At 48.7% G+C, this 20,097-nt stretch overlaps 1 protein-coding gene across 11 annotated transcripts in view; it reads right to left on the bottom strand.

Annotated features, from left to right (window-relative positions):
- GRAMD1B (GRAM domain containing 1B) overlaps window positions 1–20,097 on the bottom strand; it is a 260,267-nt gene that overhangs the window by 57,886 nt on the left and 182,284 nt on the right. Inside the window, exons 5-7 of one of the 11 annotated variants that reach the window (XM_043481183.1) lie at window positions 6,337–6,422; window positions 5,628–5,695; window positions 2,202–5,197 (exon numbers count right to left, since the gene is read on the bottom strand). The exons of 7 other annotated variants lie outside the window; for them this stretch is intronic. In XM_043481183.1, the coding sequence (XP_043337118.1) occupies window positions 5,169–5,197; window positions 5,628–5,695; window positions 6,337–6,422 (183 nt within the window). In that variant the 3' untranslated portion in view covers window positions 2,202–5,168. Of the gene's footprint in view, window positions 1–2,201; window positions 5,198–5,627; window positions 5,696–6,336; window positions 6,423–10,330; window positions 10,697–20,097 lie in introns of those variants that run through there. 3 more of the 11 variants (XM_043481184.1, XM_043481175.1, XM_043481180.1) reach the window with 3 other exon arrangements.

Here is a 20,097-nt window from a genome sequence, read left to right as displayed (position 1 = left end):
TAACATGACACAACACACCTTTTGGTGCAGGAGCTTGATAATTAATCATGAGATCCCCCGCCCACAGCCATACTACAAGCACCTCATCCCTCCCTGCCTTCAGGATCGAGTTAAAGCTGATTCTGATATCCAGTTGTCCCTAATTCCCAACGGCTGACTATTCTGTTAACCAGCCACGCACCTCCCATCCCCACGACAATTCGGAAGTCTCATCAGTAATCCTCCTCACTTCTTTATAATAGCACTGCAAATATCCATGCAAATTAGCCAGCTCCACTTTGAATTTTCCTATAGCACATGTTAGAGTGTCTGAGACAGGAAGGCCCACAGGTGTACTTGCATAACATTTGCACGAGATTTTCATGCTACCTGCAAATGCCTCCATTAGATCTGTCCACCTAAACTGGATCCAAATTCAGAGTTCACGAGAATTCCCTGAAGATGGTTGATTTTCGATTCTTCTCTGTGTTCCTGCTTGTCACTTAGTGGCCCTGTACCCATATATGCACACAGCGCGGAAGATGGGAAGGGCAGACCCAATCAGAACTTTGTGGAGGAAGAAAAATGGCCCAAATCACAAATCCTAATTGGGCTCCAAGCTCCCCTTGGGCTCTCCTCCCTGGAGAGCAAAATACCAAGTCATTTAGGAAAAAAAAAACAACTTCCCAGGCCTGCTCAGTTCTTGTTACGATGTCCTGGAGCTCCTGGTCTTGGCCTCCTTTACCCATGAAAACAAAACCACAGTCTCAGGGATGACTGTTCCAGAGAAAGAGTCAGAAGGGCTCATTTGATCCAGTCCTCTCTCTGTTATGGATGAAGCACAGGTCCAGAGAGATGATGTGCCTGTCCACCAAGGGGTTAACAGGAAGCTGGATGGGGTGCTCAGTAGGGGAAGTCTCCGTGGCATTCCCCCCTGCCCATGATTTTTAGGATAGCACATGCAGTGGGGTTTTGAAAGGACAGAAAATGTACAGTTCCCCTAAGAGGACCGCCTGGTGACCGTGTACAGAGCTCACTCTTTGAGAGCCTGGCACTTAGAACCTAGACCTGGCAGCAGCTTTGCCACTGGGTCCAATTCCTTCTTTAAGGGAGAAAAAGCCAACGGTGCCTTGAGTGTCACACTGTGATTACCTGGTTGAAGAGAGGGGCCAGACAGCCTCCAAAGAGACGCCCTTCTGTTGCTGTTGGCACTTTTTGCTGGTCTGTTTTATTCTTGCCTTGAGAATCCTATGCACAGAAGGAGCCTGGTGGGCTACAGTCCACGGGTCACAGAGTGGGACCACAACGGAAGCGACTCAGCATATACAGCATGCATTGTCTATGGCACAGAGGCTCTCTTCTCAACTTACACTAAAGCAGGTCTCTCTCAGCCTGGTTCCAGCACACCACACTTTGGCCGGACTGTAGCATCACGCTACATTTCAGCAAGGTTAAGGATAATGCTCTTCCTTCCTATCACAGTTCATACAATGCAGCTTCAGAGCATGACACAGAATGGGTCTCCCACCACTGCCGGAAGACCAAGATTCTGACAGAGATGAACAGCTCGTTCCCTCTTTTCTGTTCTAGTAACTTGCTGAAATGTCCTGGGGGCTTTCCAAGTTGGGCCTTTGGGTGAAATAGACACAGTGTTCAAGGACAGGTTCTATTTGAAATTTGGAACCAAGAACGCAGAACTAGCTTGTTGCCAGATCAGACCAAGGGCAAGGACACTTTACAAACGGAAGCTCGACAATTCTCCAGACTCACTATCTGGCCAGTGGTTACCCCAATATTGGCTCAAAGGGTCCACGTGGCCCAGCCCCCACCCCCTCTCTGCACTGTCCCTCACTGGTCCCCATCTCTGTAGCTACTGTGTAGATAATTCAGGGCGCTTTTTATGGCCAACAATTTCCACTGACTCATACTTCCATCCCTATCTTGTTCAAGTACCTATGGAAAGTGTTTTTTTTTTAATCTTACAAAAGGAATGAAAGATAGCAGAGCCCATCCAAAACATCTGCAGCCAGCTGTCTAATTTAATGCCTTCTAGGTACACACTTGGAGAAGGCAATGGCACCCCACTCCAGTACTCTTGCCTGGAAAATCCCATGGACGGAGGAGCCTGGTGGGCTGCCATCTATCGGGTCGCACAGAATCGGACATGACTGAGCAACTTTACTTTCAGTTTTCACTTTCATGCATTGGAGAAGGAAATGGCAACCCACTCCAGTGTTCTTGCCTGGAGAATCCCAGGGACGGCAGAGCCTGGTGGGCTGCCGTCTATGGGGCCACACAGAGTCGGACACGACTGAAGCAACTGTAGCAGGTACATACTAGATGGGGGCCTCCCAGGTGATGCATGGTAAAGAATCCACCTGCACATGCAGGAGACTTGGGTTTGATCCCTGGATCAGGAAGGTCCCCTGGAGGAGGAAATGGCAACCCACTTCAGTATTCTTGCTGGGAAGTCCCAAGGACAGAGGAGCCTGGTGGGCTACAGCCTATGGGGTTGCAAAGAGTAGGACACGACTGAGCATGCACAGCAGGTACATACTAGATACATTCTCATTAGGGAGTTAACTTAAGTCTGGAAGAAATTACTTGTGGAGAAGATCTTAACAGTGACTTCAGTTGTTGATGAATTTATTAACTGACCAATTAACGAAAAGGCAAGGTCCATGGAAAGTCTTTGGCCAAGGAGAAAGGCAGAAGGGTATCAGTTACCCTTTTACTGGTGTTTCTGGTCCAGAGAGGTGATGGGTGAAGAAAGGGCCAGAGACTGGGCAAAGGTTGCCTGCTTTTTCCAACACAAGCCAAGGAGGACAGATTTCTCATCACAGTGGCCACAGGCTCCATCCACCCCACTCCCCCACTCCCTGGCTTTCCTGAAGCTTCTGTTCAGCCCAGAGTTTGGAATTCAATCCAGGAACAGGCATGACAAACACTATTTTTCATTTCCATGGAGACCAGGGCCTGCAATAGAACCAGGACTCCATGCCTGAAATGCCAAAACAGCCTGACCCACTTTCCCCCTTCCTACAAAAACAAAGTAAGTTCATTTGAGTCCTGCCAGAGCTGAGGGACAAGCCAGAGCTCCAGCTACTCTACAGACGTTTCAGAGGAACAAATGATGATAACCTTTGAAAACTGATGACGCTACAGAAACAGTGGACATGAATTGTTTTGCCCAAAGGGTGCAGAGGATTCACCAAATTCATTCTGTGCCCTTTTCCTCACCTTCTGGAGGGATGGACTTGATGGCCAGCAATCCACTCCTGGGATCCACACTCAGGGATCTATCTACTCCCTCAACTTCTCTTGTACCACTTTCTCCTTCCCTCTCTTCTGGCCTCCTTGGACCTTTCTGTTCCTCAAACACACCAAGTTCATCCCTGCCCCAGAACTCTCACCTTACAGTTCTGAACTTTGATTCCTTTTCAGTGTTTAAGTCAAAATGCAAATGTCCCCTCCCTAGAGTAGCCTGTCTTGAAAACCACTGCATCTACTGTGCCCTCCCTGTCGCCAGGCGGTCATCCTCCCATCATTCCATTTCCCCAGTCCATGGCACTTATCAAGAGTGGAAGTTGTCTTATTTGTTGTTGTCGTTCAGATGCTTACACTGGACTGAACACCCCATGGCGGCCGGGGCCTTGTCTATTGTGTGGTTCCCCAGTGCCTCTAGCTCAATGGGATCACAGATATGTAATGCACGAATAAAGGAATGAGCTCATTCAACAACCACTGTTCAGCTACTCCGTTAAGAGATTTCTTTCTCAAGCTTGCCCCAGATCTGCCTTCTGAGAACACCAGCCCATTGGTTCTTATTCTGATTTCTGGATCCATGAAAACTAAAATGTGACATCACTTCCAGACTTTGCTGGCCTGGTCACTTTGTCTAGACATAAGTGTACATGTCTGAGTTTAAATTCTGTGCTGTTTCGTGTACCCTTGAGAAAAGTCTCTTTATCTTTCTGTGTATCTGTGTTCCTTGCCTGTTGGATGATCACAACCTAGCTTACTAGGATGGGGGACAGAAGCTTAAAAGAAAAAAAAGGCAGCACATCGCCAAAGTAAAGGGGTCCCTATAATCTGTTTACAGAGGGGAAAAGGGGGTTAGAAGTAGGGAGTGAATTTCCAGCTAAGGAATTACATCCTGTTTCTACAATTCTGTCCTGTCCACGAAGCAAAGACAAGGAGTAAAAACAGAAACTGCCGCTATTCACATCTTCAGCTAGCCCCCACTTCCACAGGGCTAGGAGGATAAAGGTTTAACATGAAGCAGAAGATGCTGCAATGAAACACAGGCACTTACTGATGATGGACAATTTCCCTTCTGAGGCTATTCACAGCAGGACAAACCTAAAGTCTGGGAGACAGTCCTGCGGGTTTGCAGGCAGTGCTGGCTGAATTGATCTATAATGACAGTCTGCAGTCTGAAAGCGGCCTTAGTGGTCATGCAATCCCACCTCCCACTGGATGCAGGAGTTGCCTCTTCGAGGCCCTGACAACAGCCACCCAATCCCCACTTCAGGTTTCCAAGGAGAGAGCACCCACTAGGTGGCTGCATACATGTTAGAACAGCTCCAAAGTTTTAAGCACCATGGTCCTTAGTTCTCCACGATTCTTGGTGATCATTCTCCATCCAGCTATCTCTGAGCTTTACAGTCTTTAGAAATTAAGCTAACTTTGCTGACTGGATGTCATTAAACAAGTAATTACTGAACACCTATTATGTATGTGTCTCCTACTGTGTTTTACATATTCACCCTGAGGGCCCCATGGGACAGCAACTGTGTTGTGGTTCTTTGTAGATACATAAGGATTAAATACACATTATTAAACACGATAATGAATACACAAGAGAAACTTAATACATTTACATTTGACCATCAATCTCAATCAAATATAAGTACAATCAACTCAAAATATTTCTGAAGCCTCAGTACCACAAACCACTGGGGCAAGGCAGGGAATTCAAAAGAACAGAACTTCTAGCTTTTTCTAAGTTTGATCCACAAGGGCCCCACCCACAATCTCTGCAAGAGAAATGTTGCTTCTAAAACTACAAGGAGCTTGTGCAGAATCCATTCGTTCCTTCATCTGTTCATCCATCCATCCATCCATCCATCCAATTAACAGCTGAAGAGACACACTCCAAGCCAGATAATGCTCTAGGCATGAGGGACTCAGGCTTTGCCTCTAAGGAATCCACCACCTGTGAGAGAGACAGACGTGTAATTAACTAACCCTGCAGCAAGAGCTACCTGGAGTCAATCAAAACAGTTCCCCCAGTCACCTGTCAAGGAAGCCAGTCAGTCCTGGTTCGGCTCCTTCCCTGTGTGTGAAGTGAAGCTCGCTCAGTCGTGTCTGACTTGTTGCGACAACATGGACTATACAGTCCATGGAATTCTCCAGGCCAGAATACTGGAGTGGGTAGCCTTTCCCTCCTCCAGGGAATCTTCCCAACCCAGGGATTGAATTCAGGTCCCCTGCATTGCAGGCAGATTCTTTACCAGCTGAGCTGAGCCACAAGGGAAGCCCAAGAATACTGGAGTGGGTAGCCTATCCTTTCTCCAGCGGATCTTCCTGACCCAGGAATCGAACTGGGGTCTCCTGCATTGCAGGCGGATTCTTTACCAACTTACCTATCAGGGCAGCCCTTCCTGTGCGTGATCTGGGAGCAAATCCCTCCTCTCTGCACTTCAGCTTCAGCCTGTGGGAAGACTGAGTGTGAATGTGGCCTAGCCCCCCAAAGAGAAGTGGGGTGGGGGTGACAAAAAGCATATACAGGACACAGTGTGAACTCCTGAGAGCAGAGTGTTCTCTGAGACAGAGGAACCCAGATCTAAATCCAGCAAAGGATCCAGAAACAGGATCCAGGCAGTCTGGTGTGTGTGTGTTAGTCGTGTCTGACTCTTTGCAAACCTGTGGACTGTAGTCCGCTAGGCTCCTCTGTCCACAGGATTTTCCAGGCCAGAATATTGGAGTGGGTTGCCAGTTCCTTCTTCAGGATTCCCGACCCAGGGATTGAACCCGGGTCTCCCACATTGCAGGCAGATTCTTTACCATCTGAGCCACCAGGCAGTCTAGGCCCCTAGTTAATTCAGCATCACCAGCTTTCCCTCTGGTCAGGGCCACACCACGGTAGGGACCAGAGGCCGGGGCTGTCTGTCAGGAGGAAGTCCCAACGAGGTAGGCAGTCCAGGGGGTGTGCAAAGTGTAGGTCCACAGGGGTACAGAGCAGCCGTCGGCACATCTTTCCCTCCTGCGGCTCCTCCCTCACCTCGCTGTCAGAGCTGAGCAAGTGGCTAAACCCCACCAGACCCTATGGATTCAAACCCAGTTCTGACTCACTTTCTGCTAGAGAGCAAACAAAACCAGAGCTGAAGAAGAATCATCAGGTCAGGCTTCTCAAATGGCTCAGCGGGTGAAGAACGTGCCTGCAATGCAGGAGACACAAGAGATGCAGGTTCGATCCCTGGCTTTGGGACAATCCCCTGGAGAAGGGCATGGCAACCCACTCTAGTATCCTTGCCTGGAGAATCCCATGGACAGAGGAGCCCGGCGGGCTGGAGTCCATCGGGTTGCAAAGAGTCAGACACAACTAAAAAGGCTGAAGCAAGTAAGATCATAGAAATTTTAGAACCAAGAGGTCTGTAGGAGGCTCAGCCAATCTGCTCATTTGCAGGCAGACATCTATGTCACCCAGAGAGGCTGTACCCTCATATAAATATATTCAGAAGGGGAGTGGGAGGGGATTCTCAGACGCTCACAATAGCTTTCTATCCTGGGGCTTGCCTGGTGGTCCAATGATGAGGACTTCGCCTTCCAACGCAGGGGGCGCAGGTTCGATCCCTGGTCAGGGAGCTAAGATCCCAGAGGCCTCATGGCCCAAAAAAACCAAAACATAAACAACAGAAGCAATGTGGTAACAGACTTTAAAAAGGGTCCACATTAAAAAAAAAAAATCTTAAATAAAATGTATCTTGAGCTGGTGCTGGTTACACAGGTGTGTTTAGCTTGCAAAAATTTATCAAGCTCTATGCTTGTGATATGTGCAATTTTCTGCATATATGTGTGTGTCTATTATACTTCAATAAAAAGTTTTAAGCACACAAAATTTTAATTAAAAAAATTTTTTTTTTTTTGGCTGAGCCACGTGGCTTGCAAGATCTTGGCTCCTTGACCAGGGATCAAACCTGAGCCATGCAGTGGAAGTGCAGAGTCCTGATCACTGGACTGTCAAGGAATCCCAATTAAAAAAATTTTTAAAGAACATAGAAACTGAGAGATGAATGTCTGCTCTTATCAGTAGCCTTCTTTAAAATAAAATACATTCAGAGTACAAAATTCCAGGGCTTTCCTCTATGATCCTTCTCATTGTCTCCTGCAACCATCAGGAAGTTCTTTGTGATTGTTATAATGCACTCAACACCATTTTCTTTTATTCCAGCTTTCCCAGACTCGAGGTCGGTTCATTAACTACAGCACCACCTCTGTTCCTATTCTCCCTCCTTTGGATGGAATGAATCTAAGGCCTCAAACCTATTTTTAGAAGTTTAAAATCATTTCTCCTACATCTCCACCTAATCTTTGTTTAGAGTCTACCTCAAGTGACAGGGAGAGAATTAACTGATGATGTAACTCATTTCGCCTTTGGACAACTGTTCTTATTTTAGGCTCAATCTGTTTCCTGTGGCTTCCCACCAAAGGTCCCATATATCTACCCCCTTGGCAGGTGTAGAATAAATCACATTTCTCTTCCAAATGCACTCTTAAAGTGGCTTTTGTGCTCCCTCAGCCTTTTCTCCTTCAGACTTGCTAGTCTCTCCAGCCCACCCCTCAGCCAAGGGGTTCACTCTCCTCTGAATGAATTCCAGTTCATCTCAATCCCCCTTTAACTATGGAGCCCAGAAATGGTTGTAGAACAGCAAAGAAGTTTTCTGATGAGCTCAGAATAGAGCAGAACCATCACTCCATGTGCTCTGGAAATGAGACTGCAAACATATATTTTTGGAGTCATCTTCTGAATCAGAGGAATCTAGAATTAGTCACTAGTCTCTTATGTATCTCTGGCTACAGCCTTGGGGCTACAGAGAGTGCATGTATGCACAAAGTATGCTTGTATCCCTACAAGAGACACTCCCCGTGCCCTCCATTCCTTCCCCCTACTGGACAAACTCAAGTTCTGGTGGGATGATAAAGAATCCACCCAGCTCTCAGCCCAACTCAGGTTATACTCTAATTCTGAACCTTTATACGAGCATCTCCAGGTAGGATATGAAACCACAGCAATGCTCTCAAGTGCAATGCTTTCCGCCTTTTAGTCCAAACACTTGCTCCCTGGACCCTACCTGCCTGACTTTCAGAAAAGCTGAGGTTTCGCCTGGCTGGCCAAGAGCAAAACGGTGAGGTTCCGTCTGAGGTCACTAGGAAAACTGAATTCATTCAGCCCTCTCGTCTGCCACCATATAGAAGGGGGTGTGTGTGTGCAAACATGAGCAAGGTGAAGGCTGCTCACGTCTTTCACACTTTCCCAGCGAGGGCTCGGGTGATCATCAGGCCATTCTAATCAGGACTAATTCACAGGTCAGCAAATCATGACCCAGGGACCAAATCCAGCCCACCACTCATTTTTTGTGACCCATGAGCTAAAAATGGTTTTTAACATCTTTAAATGGTTGGGGGAAAAAAAAAAAGAATCTCTTGTGATGTGTGAAAATTATATGAAATGGAAATTTCAGAGTCCATAAATGAAGCTTTATTGGGAACACAGCCATGTGCGTTTGTCCTTCTATGTCTGTGGCTGCCTCTGCTGTACAAAGTACTGTTGAGTCATCGCAACGGAGCCGGCCTGGGTCACAACGCCTGAAGTATCTATGCTCCGGTGTCTTACAGAAACGGCAACCCCTGGCCGAACAGTGTGTGACCTTGAAAGATCTGTGCGGTGCATCTGCCTCTCCTCTGTCAAGCTGGGGAGGAGGCTGTGTCTGTGTCCCACCAACAAGGCACCTGTGTTTGACAACTCCGAGGCAGACGAAGGGGGCTGCAAGGGCCAAGAAAAGGAGGAGCTTTTCTCCCAGGTAGGATGACAGAAGCTCCCACGCCTTCATTCTCTCCCAGAGGGGTACCACCGTCCACGGCCTCGACACTGACATACTCCAGCCACAGCAGCTCCCTGAAACACCCCTTTCTCCTCCCTTCCTCCAAGGCCAGCTCCTTCCACCCAGGTCCTAAACTTCTCCAACCCACAGAGTGTTATCCAAGGCAAAGGAGGAAGGCATGCCCACCTCCAGGCTAGCTGGGAGACAGAAGCGGAGGAGCCAGGGGGTGTCCACAGAAGCAGTTAGCTGCAAAGTGTCAGAGAAGGTAAAGAAGCGAAGATCCCTTCCCCCCAGCCCTGGCTGAGCGCCTGGCTGAGTCTCCGAGGAGACAGAGCTTCAAGTCCTCCCCCACCCTCCACTTGCCTAAATCAAGCAAATAACTAACAATGCAAGGAGGTGTGGGGGAGTAAGGCCCAGCCACTGGGTATCTATTTTCTGAAAACACATGGCAAATCTCTGAGCCAAATGCCGGCTAAGCCAAAGAATAAACAAATCCCTTTATTTCCCTGAGACTGGAGCTATCAACTTGCCCTCTCCTCCTCTCCTCCCGTTAGCCAGAGCCACCCATTGGAGAAGCAGGATCTGTCTGTATGTGAGAAGGCAGCCTCACCACTGCTCTGGTCACCTCTCCCCCACCAGGGGCACCCCAGAGTTAAGTCGGTGCCTGGAGACCTGGAGAAGCACATGGCCTGTCCACACCTCCCCCAGAAGCTCTGGCCGGGTCGCCCCAGAATGCAATCCTCTGCCCTCGCTTCTCCAAGTTACAGGACCTTGAACAAGTCTCTCTGGCCAAGGGGACTGCATCAGCCTGAACCCCACCCCTCCCTCCAGCCGCCCTGGGCCCACCCCTCCAGGCTCTACAGCTCAGCTCAGGCAGTGCTACTCTGAGGAAGGTGAGAAGGGGGAGAGAAGAGGGCCAGGGAGGAAAAAGAACGAGGCATCTCTGCAGCATGATGTCACACCGGCTGCTTTTGGATCCCCCCCGCCACAGAACAGAAGCAAACAACATGGACTCCGGAGTTACTGTGCCTGGAAAGGTTTGTGTTCTCGGCGGTTCCGGCGGCCTGCGCCAGCTGGAATCAGCACGGCAGCCAGAGAGGCAGGCCCTCGCTCCAGCTCCCGGGGCCCACATCCGACCCCTGGGCATAGGCGCCCCCCTTCCAAAAAAAAAATGCGCGGAGGAAACAAAGATGGACTGACACACACACACGCACACACAAGCGTCCGCACGGGCGAGCACTAACCTGGCAGCCATTGGGAAGGTAGTGGAGCCAGTGCAGAGCTCATTCATTCATGCACTGGGCAGTGGGGGGCGGGGGCGGGGAGCGGGGGCCCTGGGGGCGCCGGAGGGCACGCACCTCCATGGCCATCCCACGGCCCTGGGGCTAACGGCGGGGGGCAGGGCGCTCACAAGCTGGGGGAGCTTCCTTTCTCTGCTGTTGCCAACCGCTCTGGAATGGTAAGCATGACTCCCCGTCAATTTCTACCCGCCCCCCCCCCCAACACCTCCCCTGCGGCCGGTATTTGGCGTGGTCTTGCAGTCGAACCAGAACCACCGCCGAGCCCCTCTCTCCCGGCCCTCACTCCCTTTCTCTCTCTCCTTCGGACTCCCTCCCAAGACAGCTGTTCCCGGATCCTGCACGCACGCGCACAGCGCACAGACACACTCAGCCACGCACCCCTCCGGCGCGCGGACACACTCGCACACACGCACGCAGACACGCGCGCGCACACCCCGCCGCCGCCTGCCGCTTTACATAAGCAACTCTCCGGTGCAGTCAGCTTGCTCGCTCTCAATTATTCATGCCGCCCTGGAGGACGGAGCCGCTGGGGCGGCGAGCGCCGTTATTTCCTCTCCATCCCCCAACCTGACAAAACACAGGATGATGCTCCCGAGAGATTCTGCTCCCTTTGCTGCCACCAATTATTTCCCAGGTGTTGCCTATTAGGTCAACCTGTATCAAGGAGGTGATACTAAATCAAAACACAAGTGCCTGGCTCAAAATAGAGCCTTGCATCTTTCAAAGGATGACAGCTGCGCTTATTGCCTGAGCCTTGGGAACAGAGGAAGGGAAGGCAGGGCACTGGAGACCACAGAAAATGGCAGGGACTCTTCAGGGAAGCCTACCCCGGACTTGCAAGGCAGCAGGCTGTGATACCTGTGGGTCAGAGCCTTAACAAGTAAAACAGTTACATCCAGGACAAAGCAGCGTCATCTCAAACTCTAAGTGGCACCTCCAAGAAAAAAAATTTTTTTCTCCTGTCCATTCACTGGAATGGGGCTTCCCTGGTGGCTCAGTGGTAAAGAATCCGCCTGCCAATGCAGGAGATATGGGTTCAATCCCTGGGTTGGGAAGATCCCGCAGAGAAGCAACCCACTCTAGTATTCTTGCCTGGAGAATTCCGTGGACAGAGTAGCCTGGTGGCCTAGTCCGTGGGGTCACAAGGAGCTGGACACAACTGAGTGAAGGAACAACATTCACCGGAACGCAGCACTGGTACTGAAGCAGTCCAGGTGAATATTCTTTCCGATGAGAGGTATTCTATTCAGCAACGACTGTGATATTGTGAAAGTCATTTATGACTTACAAAGCACTTTCATTCACATTAATTCATTTGATTTCCACAAGAATCACCTACATAGGCTTTGTTAGGATCACAGCTAACAGAAGGATGCTGAGCCCTGGAAAGGTGGGAGGTCTCACGGCAACAAAGGCTGAGCTGGGAATCCAGGTCACCTGACCTGAAATCCCATAAAACCCCAAGGATGACTGTCAGAATTCAGAGTACCACCGGTATTTTTTGAAGGGAGGAGCAAAGGGATCCAAAACCTGGACCAAAACAAACAACAAAAACAATGGTACAGCAGCTCATTGTTTCTCAAAATTTAAGGATCTTCTTAAGCCACAGATTTTGATGTACTAAGTCTAGGGGAGGGCCCAGGAGTCGACCGTTCTAACAAACTCCCAGGTGATGTCCATGTTGCGATTCCATGGGTCACACTTTTGAGTAGCAAAGGATTGGTTTATGCATTCTCATTCTTCAGGTGTCCCTAAAGGGCAGAGTTTTGTCTGCCTGCTGCAGCTGCACAGGATGACATGCTGAAGGTGAGTAATAATTATGATCCATCGATGCCACCTGTGTCCTCACCAGACTCAATACTTCTTGGGCATCTGTTGGCAAAAAGTCTCATTCTGGGACTGCCAAGCCCTATCAGCTCATCAAGAAAGGTCTTTCTGGAATTGTTTCTACCTGCAACCTGTCGAGAGAACAGCAGCCTCACAGCATCTAGGAAACACCTAGGTTTGGACTGTCTGGCCCCCACCTCATTTACCTAGAGGAAATTTCAGTGCTGGCAATGCCTTGGGCCTCAAGCACTGCCCCAGTTCTACCTGCCTGCACTTGTCTGGTCAAGTCTGGCTTCTTCTGAAATGCTGACCACCTACCCGCCTCCCCTTCTGTTACTCCAGAAAAAGACCTCAGACTCTGGGGTCCAGTCTGCATTCAGAGCTGTGTTTTGCTGCTTTCTGGCTCTGTGACTCTCGGTTGCCCAGCTACCCTCTTCTCAGACTCATTTTCTTCATCTGCAAAAGCCAAAAATAGGTATGTCCACTTGTACATGGTTGAAAAAAAATGATAGAATAAAGGTACGAGGAGGCTGGTTATGTCCTCCATCTCTGACCTTATAACTGTAGTACAGAATATAGAATTTAATTGTAGCTTTTGTTGTTCATGCTGTTGGTTTTATATCCCTAAGCTTGTAGGCGACTTCTTTCATGTCCCTCCAACACGTAGGAGTACTGGGTACAAGGTATCAGTAAATATCTTTGCACTGACTGTCCCATCCTCCATTAAGATAGACAGCAAAAGGGTTAGTGAGGCCAAGCTGCCCACACCCTGGTCTTACCTTCTCCACTTACTACGTGACTCTGGACAAATCATACTTTCTGGAGACTTTGCTTCTTCCACTATGAAATGCACAGATTTCGCCTTTCTTCTGAAACAGCTCTACATAGCCCAATAGTGTTAGTATCTACATGATTCAGATCAACAGCAGTGGGTTAAAAAGGCAGATGCAGAGATCAGACAAAGGTCCGTCTAGTCAAAGCTGTGGTTTTTCCAGTAGTCATGTAAGGGTTGGACTGTAGAGAAGGCTGAGAGCTGAAGCACTGATGGTTTCTAACTGTGTTTTTGGAGAAAACTCTTGAGAGTCCCTTGGACTGCAAAGAGATCAAACCAGTCAATCTTAAAGGAAATCAACCCTGAATACTCATTGGAAGGACTGATGCTGAAGCTCCAATACTCTGGCTAAGTGATGCAAAGAGCCAAGTCATTGGAAAAGACCCCGATGCTGGGAAAGACTGAAGACAAAAGAAGAGGATGACAGAGAATGAGATGGTTAGATAGCATCACCGACTCAATGCACATGAATCTGAGCAACTCCAGGAGACAGTGGTGGACAGAGGAGCCTGCAGTCTATGGGGTCACAAAGTGTCAGACACAACTTAGCAACTGAACAACAGTATAAGGTTAATGAACATTAGAACATGTTTCTGAAACCTAGGCCCCCTCAGCGGAGTCCTATTCTCAACCATTAATTGTGTATGAATAGACAGCCACTGATTTGTCATGAGGCGGGAAGGGGCCTTGTCATACTCATAGTGTTTACAGATTTGCACTGCTCTGCTCCTCCTTCCTGAAGTCACAGTACAAACTCCAAAGAGGCCAGCTGAACCTCAGAGAGTCGTCAGTAACCTGAACAAAGCTGACCGGGCTTCCCCAGATGGAATTCCTGCCCCTGACTCAAATCTCCACATTGCAAGGGCTGAACAATTTGTTGCCTAAATTCCCAAACTGCTTTTTTGTAAATGAATTTAGGAAATTGAGGTAAGAGTAAGGTATCTTTTTCTGAATTAAACCTTTCCCTCAGAGATATGGAAAACTCACATGAGTTTCTATTTTTGAAAGGAAAAGCGGTTTCTGAGAGCCCTGTGCAGCGTCAAAAGCACTTTCCAGAGAGCACCCTGGAGGGTTCGGGGGAAGAAAAAGAAGTTAAGGCATATCTGCAAATCCAACTGAACCAAGTGGTTCCATTCAATCCAGTCCCATTCAATCACATGCTATAAAAAGAAGGTCGGTGCCTACACGGTATCTTGTTCACCTCAAGTGCTTAACAGCTGTTTCGGATAGGAATGAAAGGTAGGGATGATAAAGATAAGGTCTTATCTCTGAATCCTATGCCCACCCCCAAGGAAAACAAAAGAATTTTTAACATAGCAAATACTTCAAAGATTTTAACTAAATCTGAATTTATTGAATAATGGGCCATGCATGCATGCTCAGTCCCCTGAGTCATGTCTGACTCTCTGCAATCCTATGGACTGTAGCCTGCCAGGCTCCTCTGTCCATGGAATTTTCCAGGCAAGAATACTGGAATGGGTTGCCATTTCCTCCTCCAGGGGATCTTCCCGACCCAGGGATTGAACCTGCAGCTCCTGCATTGGCAGATGGGATTCACTAGTGCTCCCCAGCCCCCGGAAGCCCCTTAATTATGGGGAGTGATAGGCTAAAGGGAGTCTGACTCTTATCATCCAAAGCACATGTGCTTTTCTAAAGCATAAGCATCTAGGAGATTCTGAAATGTGTGGGGTAAGTCAAAGAAGGAAAAGGAACAAAGATCTATAATGTTTACTGAGAATCAACCATGCACTGGTCACATATTTTATTTTATATTTTCTTATGAAACTTTAATCAAACAGATGAAGAAACTGAGTACAGAAACCCATCCTTACCCAAGATCACACAAATATTTCTAAAATCCACGTTTTCAAGCCACACCATGCTACTTCCATAAATAAACCCCTTACCATAGAAAAGGCACTTTTAAGTTCCCTGCATTTAATCATAAATGGTTATTATCACAATATTGCATTTAGTCCTCAACACAACCCTACAAGGTAAGTTCTATTCTTCCTACTTAGGCGAGTTGTCGTTTTATTGCTCCTCAGCTCCAAATCCACCCTTCTTTGCCTTGCCTTGTGATGCTGGATCTGTACCCGCTTTGCCAGCCGCCCTGTAAGCCTCCCTGGCACCCCAGCCTGCAGTCTCTCAGGAACTTTCTGTGTCTTACGCTGGGTGACAGCCACACCCATCCAATGAGCTCTGAATCCTACTCCTGTGTTGGGGCACACTTACAAATCTGTTCCTTTGTTGGGTGTTCTGCCTCAATCCTAGAGGCCATGCCTGCTCCCTATCTCTGTTATTCCTGCATTCTTTAGAGTCTGCTCTACTCATTTACCCATTAATGATTCTTCATATTAAATTTTCGCTGTTCAACGTATTGGTGTGGTTTCAGTCTCCTGACTTCTCACTGCTCTTTAGGGATGAGCAAACAGCAGCTCAGAGGAGTAAGACACTGCCCTTGTCAGTAATAATAAAATGGCTAAAAGCTTATAGAGCAAGGGTCCTCAGCCTCTGGGATCTAATGCCTGATGATCTGATGTGGAGCTGATATTTTACAGTAATACATGCAAAGTGCACAGTAAATGTAATTGACATGTGCTGTGCTATATGATAAATTGTTTCAGTCGTGTCCAACTCTTTGAGACCCCGTGGACTGTAGCCCACCAGGCTCCTCTGTCCATGGGATTCTCCAGGCAGGAATACCGGAGTGGGTTGCTGTGCCCTCCTCCAGGGGATCTTCCTGACCCAGGGATTGAACCGGTGTCTCTTATGGCTCCTGCATTGGCAGGCGTGTTCTTTACCACTAGTGCCACGTGGGAAGTCCCAGATATCAGTAACTGGCTGTGATCAATTAATTGCAAACACCACGGCCCTCGGACCAGCTTGAACGCATTTAAATCATCCTCAAACCATCCCCCCCACGCCCCCTCCCCTGCATCTGTCCGTGGAAAAGTGGTTTTCCACGAAACCAGTCCCTGGCGTCAAAAATGTTGGGGACCATGGCTCTAAGGCATTCTAGGAGCCAAATCATTTTTATACATTTAATGTGTACTCCCTCATTTACATCACATCAACCCTCCTTTACAGATGAGGGAACTGAGGTATCTTGGAGATTAAATAATTTCCCTGGATCACACAGCAGACAGAGACCAGAGTTTCTGACCCCACCGTCCATTCTTGGCCACGCTGCCATCAGCTAGCTGTGGTCAGAGAGAAAGGGGGTCAAGGAAGCACAAGTGGGACATAGAAACACAAGAGTCTTCCACAAAGTTTGGAAGAGAAAAAGAAATTAAACTGTCAGCTGGAGAGGTCCACGTATTCTCTGAAGAATTCAAAATATGAGGAGGGACCATTAAAGGTCTTTTAAGTCAGCCTCTTAGTATAAAAGACTTGGTGTACCCTGGTCATCAGATACCCGGGAGACCCTATTAGATATCTCTTTTGGAATGAAGGCTTGTCCATGTTTTATGAACCATTAATGTAGGAGAACGGATGATTCACAGGTCCCCACTCTGCCCTCCCTGAGGTCTCAAACCCAGACTTTAATCCAGGGAAGCTGGGTCGGGGGTTCTGAATGAGTAGATGGATTGCCTGTGACCCAGATGTAACCCAAGACCTCTCATGAATACTGCATCTCTCACATGAGGGGCAGTGATGTCTACATAATTAAAACCTGAAGCAAGAAATGGCCAGAAGGGTGGGGAGAGAAGGATGAGGATTCAGATAGATCCAGCACCACTCACCCTACATGGCACACCAACACCTCCACTAAAACAGTGCTCACCAGTCAGACAGACTTCAGCAGGATAAAAGCTTTCCTGATAGTCAAACACACTTCAGCAGGACAAAAAGATCCATCCCCTGGCCCACTGGGGAGAGAACTTGCTGGGGATGGGGCTCCCTCTACAATGTTAGTCAAAGCCCATGTCACCATGCCTGCTGACACTACCACTTTTCTAGGTGTGTGCTCAGTCGCTCAGCGGTGTCCAGCTCTTTGCAACCCCATGAACTGTAGCCTGCTAGGCTCCTCTGTCAATAGGATTCTCCAGGCAAGAATACTGAAGTAGATTGCTATCTCCTTCTTCAAGGGGATCTTCCCGACCCAGGGATTGGACCCCCATCTCCTACAGATTCTTTACCAAGGTGCCACCAATTTTCTTGTAACTCTATCCAAATAAAATAACTGACTCCTGAGTATCACCTTCTTCTCTTCTAAATGATCCTGACCATCACTCCTAGATTTTCAGCCAGGATCAAATATAAATCCACAGAATGATCTATACCAGTGACTCCCGAACTTTACTACACCTTGTAGTTTTTACACATCCCAATGCCCAGTCCCAGCCTGTACCAATTAAATCAGCGAGTCTGGGGAGTTAAAACTGGGTTTCTGTATTTTTTTTTTATGATCCGAATGTGCAGCAAAGTTTAAGAATCATTGGTATATAAAATTTTAATCTCAATTCACTTTTAATGTAGTACAGACATTCTTCTGAAAGTATAGTCTAGTGATCTGTATTTTCCAAAAGTCAAACTTTTTTTTAAACCAAGACATTTTCCCCTCTCTTTTTAGAATCTTTAGAATTAGAGTGGGTGCTTGGTGGTCATGGCAAAAATCTACACAAGAGAACAGTCCTTGTGTCCTGCCCCAGACAGAAAGAAAGCCCAGACCCCCACATTACACCTCACATGTGGAAAGGATTGGGGGCAAGGAATTGGAGTTGACTCCTGGGGAGAGAAAAAATGGGATTAAGGCCAATGAAGATAATCTATGATCATGATTCAATGGGAAGCAGTTGGTAAGAAGAGTCTGTGTGGATCCCAGGAAGCATTGGGAAGTGAAAGTAGAAAAAGTGAGGAGGCCAACAGATCTGATCTGCAACTCAGGGGAAGGACTTGGTCTCGCAGAAGAGGGAAGGGACCATCCTTAGGCAAGTGTCCTCTTTCCTGGTGAGCTGAACTGCCCAAGCAGGAAGGCCCGCGAGGAAGAAACTGCCAGGAGGGTGGCTGCAAGTGGGGTTGGAGACCTTCAAAACACAGGCCCAGAGATAAGCTAATTATTTGATTATGCAAATGAAAGTTTAACTTGCCCACAAACCCCAGGGTTAACATGGGAGAGGATTAAATAATAATACACTTGCTCTATAAGAAGGCGATTATGAGGAAGAAGAGACTTAAGGCCAAGTGCAACATCCTCGACTAGAGACACGTGTAATGACACTACAGTGCGGTGGTTATCTGCACACGGCTTCCCTTTCAGACCCAGGCACTCATTTCCTGGCTGCCTGCCTGCAGGAAGCGCTGCGATGGGCCACACCTGAGCTCCTCCAGGGGCCCTGCCCTTGAGAAGGCTTAAGGAAGAGGGTGGCCCCCTTCCTAAGAATGTGCTCAGTTGTTCAGTCGTGTCTGACTCTTTGCAACCCCATGACTTGTAGCTCATCAGGCTCCTCTGTCCATAGAATCTTCTAGGCAAGAACACTGGAGTGAGTTGCCATGCCCTCCTTTAGGGGATCTTCCTGACCCAGAGACTGAACCCTCATCTCCTGCTTGGCAGGCGGATTCTTTACCACCGAGTCACCAGGGAAGCCTCCCTGAGAACAGACAGAAACAAACGGCTGGTCCACTGGCAGGAGAGGGAAACCTTCCCTTTGCCTCGGTTTGGGATGATCCCGAAGGGGCATCCAGAACCAGAGCTGTCCCTGGGGCTGGCCCAGGTGCGTCAACCTTGAACTTCTCCGTCTACCCAATCTCGAGTCCCTTACCCACTTACAGGCTTGTTCCCAAGAGCACTTTCCAATAAACCTCCTGCAGGAAAATCTGTCTCTATGTTTCTTCCAAGGTCTCTTTTCAACCTAAGACACACACCAATTACCATGAAGGAATGTGCAAGTAGCGAGGTCACAGTCCTGTCACAGGACTGTCCCCGGAAGTGTAAGATAAATGCCAAATTTCAGGACCAAGAATTCAGTACCAGTCTAGAATTGAGAGAGAGAGAGAGAGAGAGACGGACCTGGCCACTTGGGACAAACAGAAGACCATGCTATGGTTTCTACCTCTGTCCGACTCCGGGGAGACTAAGCCCCCTTCCAAACCACCTCTTTGTGGCGGTAACTGACCTCTCCTTAATCCTGGATTAAGGTCTTAGAGAGGGACGCCTGTTTGCTGGTGCCCCAGTTAAGATGTTGACACGTGGTACTTAAGGACATCTCGAGTCCTTCTGGCCGCCGGCCTGAGGCTAAAGTCGCATGACCAGCCCCTCCGTCTCCCTCTCCCCACTGCCCACTCTTCCTTTAACCTAGAGAGAACCAGCCAGCTTTGGCAGCTAATAGAGCTCACACCATGGTTAGGCGCCTACACAGCACTGGGGCGGTAGGGAAGAGACGGGAGGAGCTCTGGGCTGGGGCGGGGTGTGGGGGGTGTGTGGGGGGATGGTGACAGAAGGATCCTAGTCACAACAAGGGGTCCTGCCCTAGCTTGGGGTCCCTGGTGTGTGCCAGGGAGGCTGCAGTTGCCTCCTGGCCTGTCAGGAGTTTGGCTGGTCAGTGGAATTGGGACAGAAGAACCAAGTGGAAAGAAAGCCCAAGGGCTCACTGGTCACACCCCCTGACCCAGCTCCTCTTGGATTCACTGCAGACTCTCCGGAGGGTAACTTCTGGAGGGTAACAGGACGGGCTCTCACAGGGGTGCTGAGAACCCGTCCCCCATCTCCCTTTCCTTGGACCCTGGAAGTGCCACCTCCATCCAGTCTAGCTTCTGCAGGTCTGTCCAAGCAGCTCTGCAAGGCTGCAAGACCCTGCCTGGGCTCCCCGATGATGTGAGTTGCTCCCATCTGTGGACATCTTTTCCATTCACTTCTCCATACACGTCCGGCCCCGGCAGCCAGTCTGCTCAGCCACCCTCCCCAAGGGCAGCACTTGGGCTGCCCTTTTGGCCATTGTTCCCAAGACAGGCCTCCTCCTGGTTAGGGACACAGTGTATACTTGATTCTCACTGAGGACAATGCAGGCTGAGGAAGGAATTACTGACCAGCCCCAATCCCCAAACTCAC

The sequence above is a fragment of the Cervus canadensis genome, chromosome 11 (genome assembly GCF_019320065.1).
Source record: "Cervus canadensis isolate Bull #8, Minnesota chromosome 11, ASM1932006v1, whole genome shotgun sequence".
NCBI classification, from domain to species: Eukaryota; Metazoa; Chordata; class Mammalia; order Artiodactyla; family Cervidae; genus Cervus; species Cervus canadensis.
The sequence above is the reverse complement of the archived record's forward strand: the minus strand, read 5'-3'. Positions and strand labels throughout refer to the sequence as shown.